Below are 8,268 nucleotides of genomic sequence, written 5' to 3'. Positions count from 1 at the left end.
TGCTCCAGCTTTGTTAAAATCTCTAAGCATTGTGTCCTTTGTCTCGTCAGGCACAAGCAGATTTACAAGGGTGTCATATAACGTCGGGACCCGCCTCCGATAAGATCGCTCTCTTACGTTCCAACACAGCCCGGTTCTGGACCTCATTGTCTGGAACTTCAATTGTTATTTGCAATGAAATACATTTCTAGCCAATCCACATACGCTTTAAAATGATCCCGGTCGTGTCTATATTCCCATAAATGTCCCAGCACACCTGCCATTTTAATCTCTAGTTGTTCACACCGTGTGCTGTATTTTACCTTGGATTTTGTAGCTTTTTTTCCCCAGTCTCTCTGTCAGCTGGCTGAATCCTTCACCAACAAAATTTAAGCTTTAAATCATCCGAAAAATCCCATCTCAATCGCCAAATGTGATATCTTCACAGAGCACAGGCACACATAGCTTCAAACATGGCAGGCAGCTCTCTCGGAAGCCTCCGGAAATCTACCTGGTTCTGTTTATTATTAACCCTGCACTTGCAGTACGCAATACGTCCACATCCATAGTGTGGAGCTACAAACATTACAAGCCTACAGACATTACAGTAAACTTGTGCACAAAGTAACAAAAAGATGTAGTCTTAATACATTTTTTTTTATTAACAGTCAATCCAGCTACTACATTACAAGCACATTAATACCCAACTATACTTTGGATGATGGCCACATTTAAGGTGGTAAATTTACTGCACCAATCACAGACGCGTTTGCAATGAAACCTGTATTAAGAGGTCACCATTAGAACTTAATCAAACTAATTACTCAAGGTTTGCTTCAGATGTATATGTTGATGTCAAACTTTAAATTCTGAATTTGATGCCCTGACAGTAGTTAAAACAGCGACTATGTCCAGAGTTTAAGGAGTACTACATTAATCCAGGTACAACTTTCCATTTGAAAACCTGTTTGTGCCACCGCCCATGAGAATGTCAATAGGCAAATACTATATCCCAGACCAAATCACTTAAAAACCTATTTTACATTGGATAAAAACTGGACGCTTAAAACAAGAAATTATTTAATCATAAAGGTGGTAAGTCGAGCAGGTTCCACAACAAAACCTCCCCATGTGTTCGGGCACATTGCACCTTTCTGAACAAAGAGAGACAAACATTTCAGAAACAGGAAAGGTCATTAGGCCCAACAAGCTGAACCTATTTTGATTTATCTCAACAAGGAGAGAAAGCAACATATTTTTTCCTTGAAATTAGACATACAGGTCCATGTGTTGCATTTCTTAATGAATTTTGGAATTCAGAAGATTGACAAAAACAGCAACAGAATTATTACTTTCTAGATGCTCTGAACAAATATTGTACTCGTGGACTGTGCAACAATTGCAATAGTGTCAAATCACGCCAATTAAGGTCTGTAACAAAAGTTCAATTTATCTCATTGATTTTATACCCGGTGCTATATTACGTACTGCTGTTTAACAAATAATTCACAACTGAACTAGGTTTAGCACTTAACAAAACAAAAACAAATCTGATGCAAACACTTAAAGTAGTTCAAAATGTGACAATCCCCTTCCAAGAAAATACAATGGATTGGGGAGGGAGGACATTAACTTTTTTTTCCACTGAATCAGAAATGAGAAAGAAACGAGAGGCAATGTCACACTGGTATTGTAGGATAAAATCTAGGTGAACATGAGGTTTTCAAAGCTTCATGCTAGGCCTTCATGTTTAGTTCATTCACTACTGCAATTCTGAGGATTATAAACAGTAACATTTATCAGAGGCAGAATAAACATTTAAACAATAGTATGTACCAACATACAAATACTTGTTCTTTGTATGTGAGTTCTCTGCACAAATTTAAATACCTTTTTTTGCGTACATAAAATACATGTGTCTATCAAAAAAAAACAATTACCAATGCATCAAAATGGTGTAATCTCCTAAGGGAGCTAGATAACCACAGATAAAATGTAAAAACTAACTGGTATAATCAGGCAAAGGAGATATGTTATTTTCCTTAAGAGATCTGTAGACTTGTACACAAAGTAACAAAAAGATGTAGTCTTAACAATACATTTTTTTATTAACAGCCAATCCAGCTACTACAAGAAGATAAAGCTCTAGGCAATTTCATCTTTCTCTTCCAACCCCTGAAAGATGGGAATTTAACACAAATACTGACTTTGTGGCGAGCCGACCTGGCAAGATATTTGTACATACCAGTACAGTGTGCTTCCTTACCTCAATATCTTTCCTCATACATGTGTAGTAAATGGTAGATTAAAAAAAAAAAGATTGTTGGAAAATGCACAGCAGGTCAATCAACATCTAAAAACAATGTAGATTTCAGGTAGAGACCCTTATGATAAAGAATCTTTATTCAAAACAGTAATGTTACTTTTCACATATTGATGGACCTGCGGTATATTTCCAGCACTTTATGTAATACTTAGAATATTTAGTTTTTTCTTTTGTAATTACTACTTATTTCACATTTAAATAAACCCCCCAAATTACTACAGGGGATATTAAGTGTATGAACACTATGTTCATCTGTAATTTCTTCCTCCGCTATTTTTACCTATTTAAAAAAATGAGTTAATACCACCGCTGAAATAGTGAAGACAGGAATTTCAGATGAGTGCATTAAGTGCTGATATCCCACTGAGTAATTTCAGAGCCCAAGAGTTTGCTGTCATTTAATTTCTTGGATTCTTGATTGAGGGAAGATTTCCCTCAATGTAAACACTTAACACTATTTGTAATCGAACTACAAATTTAGTTCCAATTTATTTACTTGTTACAATTTCTTAGCAATAGTGAACGCAATGAGGTTAGATAGAACATATTGCTCATTTCCTAAACTGACTTGTGGAGTTAGTTGATTGTAGCTTAAGAAATCCAACACTAAAAATGATGCCTCTGAGAATGGCGATGAGTTGCTGGCTATAACTATGTAGCCTATTCATATCAGTGAGGAAGGGTACAGAGGAAAGAAAACATAAAAAATGGAGAGAAGTGTATAAATATAATAGGACAATAAAAATTAAGGATAGAAAAAAGGAAAAAATATCAATATTCTTCGATCAGATTTTGAGCACCTTTCATTGTTTCAAATTCAGTACTGTTCTTCATCTGATGCCAGTCTTTGTGCCTCTTCCCTCCTTCACCCACCAGACCATCAAAAGCTGTATCAAATGTCTTTGACCTTTACTTTGAAGCAAACTCACTTTCACATTTTGTTGCTATAGTCAAGATTTTAATTGTCGAGTATATACAGAAATGTGAACCCAATTCCACAGAGTATGAGATAATCTTTGTGAAAATGCAGAAAATATTGGGTGGCCAAAGTAGAGTGACTGGATTATGGCCATACTGGAATGAATCTTGGGCCTGGAGATCAACATTTTCACATATAGAACATACGGGCAAGTGCATGCACACACATATTATACCCACGCTTTCTGCCAATTTTGAGTCTTGGGTTCCTGAAATGCCAAGTGCACTGAAATGTACATTTTCACAATCATTATTGCTGAAATGCATTTGTCTATGTCATATACAAGAGATGGTCCAAAACAATATTACTAAAATATAAAAATTCTTTAGCTTCCAATAAACAAAAAATGACAAAGTATATTTTTATTAAAATTAAATTTATATTAAGGGTAGGTCATATGTATGTAACAAACTTCCTGCAAGCAAGTTCTTGGGGTAGAGTATACAGCTAGTACCTTAAATTGCATTTAAAATGCTTTACTGCATTCTTAAACATTAAAAGGTCACAAGACAGAAACTAAGATTAAAATAAATCACATTGTAGATAAAATCTGAAGTTCAAAAAATAAAATTAGGTAGGAAGAGCTTTTAATTGCCCCTGTAATGTAAGAAGCACCAATTCATAACTGATTTAACTGTTACATTCATTGTCTCCACAAAGATAAAGGCAGATTGAGAAGCACTGTACTCAAATAATGTACCTGTTATAAGGTAGCATACAGTTAAAGGCACATCACATGGTTCTGTTGAATAAATTATTCAAAGAGGCAGCATCTGCTTTTTGTTCACTTACAAAGGCTGTATCCCCAAACCATCAATGACTGAAGATACAAACATAACATAAGAAATAGGAGCAGGAGGAGGTCATACGGCCCCTCAAGCCTGCTCTGCCATTCAATAAGATCATGGCTGGATTTATCTCAACTCCACTTTTCCATTCTAGCTCCATATCCCTTGATTTCCTTAGTGTCCAAAAATCTAGCGATCTCGGTCTTGAGTATACTCAGCGACTGAGCATCCACAGCCCTCTGGGGTGGAGAATTCACCACGCTCGGAGGGACCAGACCTGAAAATGATCAGTTTGCTGTCATTTATATTTGTGGTGTCAGCTATATAGATTTCTAATTTATTTATTATGAAGCACTTTGCAGTACTAATAGCATCAAACCCTGAATAGCACTAGCTTTTAAAAAGAAGAACCTTACCCTGGTTTGTGCTGAGTTAGTTGATCTCTGCTGTGAGACCATGCAGATACTACAATCGGCCTCACCGCTTCCAGGTCAGGAAAAGGAAAAGATAAACAGCCATTGCTCTCACTTCTGATAACTATCCAGTGATACTTCGTGAAAGTAAAAATCAGATAAGGCTCCATCTTCTACATCACCTTTGGTGGCCCAACAGCCTAGGCTCATAAACAAAGAACAGCCAACTGAATGAGATACTGGAGGGTGCCTGCGATCCATGAAACTGTACCCAATTTCCTTCACCACACTATTGGCGGCCATGCCAACAGCTGCCTAGGCCCCACATTCTGGAATTCTCTCCCTAAACCTCTCTGCCTCTCTACATCTCCCTTTCCTCCTTCAAGATGCTCCTTAAAATCTACCTCTTTGACTAAGCTTTTGGTCACCTGTCCAAATACCTTTTATGTGGCTCGGTGTCAAATTTTGTCTGATAGTGCTCCTGTAAAATGCCGTGGGACATTTTACATTGCTACAAAAGCACTATATAAGTGCAAGCTATTGTTGTAGAACCAGCACCTTCAGGAGAGGGAACTTATTGGGAAAAATATAACTGGAGGCCTCCAAGGTAGATTTTATTAAATGGGTAAATATAGTACCTCAGTTCATTATTGTATCCACATTGTAACATTTTACAGGTGAAGCATAATACAAAAGCTACAAAAACAATCTAATGGTTGTAATGAAGTTTTGCTTTCAGTGTGAGGGCCGTGCAGAATACCCACACCAAGTTCCATTGACTTTAGCACCAGAAAACGATCCTTTGGCTTAGCATCTTTGCCAACACTGCACTCAAATCTGGTACCATGAGTTTTTCTCAAACAGTTTCAAAAACAGCCTTTGTAGAGAGCAATATAGGAAATAGGTTGACAAGCTTTAATGGGGTCCCTTCCAGAGGTCTACCATCAATGTTTTAATATTCAGCATACTTAAAAAGGAACTTTTGTGATTAATTTTTTTTAATGGATTGGTCTAAATTTTACTTATTCTACAAACACAGTGGAGAACAGCGAAATAACAAGTTTTATTCTTCATTACGCAGGAGGTCTGAGGTATTCCTGTCAAGTGGAATTAACTGGACATTGTACTATTGGTAATTACATATCCTCTTAAGTAACATGGATAAAGCAGGTTAAATTAGTGTATTTAATATAGTGCATGTGTAGACTGCTTTCAAACTGAGATGCAGTTTTTACTTGGTGCTTCTTTTTTAAACTACCAGTGACCCACCAAAACTACCTACAATCAATCAACAATTTCTTCTTATAAGAAAATATGTCAAAATATCACACTGATCTTACAACAAACATTCTCATCACTGGCCCTGAAGATTTAAGGCATTATAAATCAGCACAACTTAGTAACTAGCCACTGCAAGAAGACATTTCTAAAATTTCAAATTTAGCACAAAAAGGTGTTTTAATAAAGAGATGTTATTCCTACACCACACCACCAACACCTCCCCCACCCCCCCTCTAAATAGGCGGTGTTCAGTCAAACTGGGATATCTAGCCTAAATTCTTCCCTTGCACAAAGCGGTAGTCTGTAGGACATATAAAGCAACCCCATCACTACCAATACACAGCACCAATGGCTTGTAGCCTCTTCTAAGCCAGTGGTGCACAAAAGCAGAACACATTTACCCAGAGTGAATTTATAATAACAGACCCCAGATTCCTATTTATTTAAAGGTGAAGACATATTGATAATTTTCTCCCCTTCTAAAAAATAGCACAATATTTCCATCATGTGGACATCAAACTATAACTATTAAGTAAGTCTTAGGTGGAAGGTTTACATTACACAAAACCACATCCACAATCTTTACTGAATCTACATACACAACCTAATTTGTTTTTCTTTCCCTTTTCGAACCTGTACCCAAAAATTGATCTGGTCCAATGACTTATTCCCAATAATAAATGGGGATAAAAGCACAATTTAAAATGTAAAAAAAATCTTGTAGACAAAATGCACCAAATTATACTTATCTACAGAAATGTTAGTGTTTTAATCAATGCCCATCACTGATACTTTTTACTGCAAAGCTACATAATCTATTCGTTATCCTTCATCCTTCAGAGTTGCTCATTTTTTGGCTCGATCAGTCTTTAATTCAGCTTTTGCGCTCGGCCTTTTGAGGCGCCAGTTTCCCACTTTTTCTTGTTCATCCTGGTCTTCCTCACTATCCGTAAACCTGTATTGATCACGTTCTTTCGAAGGCTCACAGATCTTTTTAAGGAAGGAAACCTCATTCATCGACACTATTTGTGCATTATGCTTCTTGCCAACTTTTGTAGATGATCTTTTCTTGGTTGACATCTTAGGTTGTTTTTTGCTAATTTTCACCAAGGGTTTGAATTCTTTAGCTGCTTTAGAAGTGGGAAGAAACCAGTCCTGTCCATAAAAATGAATGTCATGTTAAACTAGAGAAATAAATCAGTAAAAAGGGGAAAATAGAGATATTATAATATACGTTACTTTATTGATCATCAATTCTGTATAATTCAGGAATAAAATGCATTAGTCTTGGAGACTTATTATGCCCTTAAGATACAATCCAAAATGATCAATGTTCTCCAGATATTTGAGAGCTCCACCAATGGGATCCATTTAAAAAAAGTTATAGAATTATGATTAACATTCTATTTTTGTCTCATTCCTGTTGGAATTCGAAATTGTTCTTTGTTTAAACAAGTTCAGCTTACATAATCGGGGATGGGCTTGAAGGAATTATGGAGCCCAGCAACGTAAATTGTCATTAGCAAAGACATAAATATCAACTCGGGGATGGTTCAGCATTAAATGTAGATGTTAATTCAGCTGCATCACACTGTTGATCTCAGCAACCTTCCAGGTCAGTATTCTGATAGAGTATGAGTCAGCTACTGACAAGATCTCAGTTAGTGAGACAAATAGACAGCACTTGTATCTTGAACTTATAAACCCTGTACCATAACAAATAAAAAATGCGCAAAATCCTTGAGGTTATCTATAATGAGACAATTTGGTACAGCATGATGTGAAGTTAATAAGTCTGGGATTCACCATGTTCCCACAAGCACCCACATGGCTAAAGCTTGGCAATGCAGAAATCAAATGAAGGGTTTAGATATGGGCGGTTATACACACACTCTGCTTTGAAATTTGAACCAAGACAAACAAATATATTACACAAAAACATAAGAAATAAGAGCAGGAGTAGGCTACTTGGCCCCTCGAGCCTGCTCCGCCGTTCAATAAGATCATGGCTGATCTGATCATGGACTCAGCTCCACTTCCCTGCCCGCTCCCCATAACCCTTTACTCCCTTATCGTCTAAGAAACTGTCTATTTCGGTCTTAAATTTATTCAATGTCCCAGCCTCCACAGCTCTCTGGGACAGAGAATTCCATAGATTTACAACCCTCAGAAGAAATTTCTCCTTATCTGTTTTAAATGAGTGGCCCCTTATTCTGAGACTATGTCCCCTAGTTTTAGCCCCCTCATTATCTTATATGTTTCAATAAGATCACCCCTCATTCATCTGAACTCCAATGTGTATACGCCCAACCTACTCAACCCCTTCATCTCAGGACTCAACCGAGAGAACCTTCTCTGAATAGCCTCCAATGCAAGTATATCCTTCCTTAAATACAGAGATCAAAATTATACGGAGTACTGCGTACAGTTTTAGTCTCCGTATTTAAGGTGTGGCCTCACCAATACCCTGTACAGTTGTAGTAGGCCTTATCTGCTTTTATA

At 36.9% G+C, this 8,268-nt stretch overlaps 1 protein-coding gene across 1 annotated transcript in view; it reads right to left on the bottom strand.

Annotated features, from left to right (window-relative positions):
• Nucleotides 1-445: 445 nt before the first annotated feature.
• Nucleotides 446-8,268, bottom strand: part of znf512 (zinc finger protein 512) — a 131,316-nt gene continuing 123,493 nt past the window's right edge. Inside the window, exon 18 of the mRNA XM_070884193.1 lies at nucleotides 446-6,921. Coding sequence (XP_070740294.1) covers nucleotides 6,613-6,921 — 309 coding nt within the window. The 3' untranslated portion in view covers nucleotides 446-6,612. The remainder of the gene's footprint in view (nucleotides 6,922-8,268) is intronic.

The sequence above is a fragment of the Pristiophorus japonicus genome, chromosome 7, assembly GCF_044704955.1.
Source record: "Pristiophorus japonicus isolate sPriJap1 chromosome 7, sPriJap1.hap1, whole genome shotgun sequence".
NCBI lineage: Eukaryota > Metazoa > Chordata > Chondrichthyes > Pristiophoridae > Pristiophorus > Pristiophorus japonicus.
Note: the sequence above shows the minus strand (reverse complement) of the source record. Positions and strands in the feature narration are given on the sequence as shown.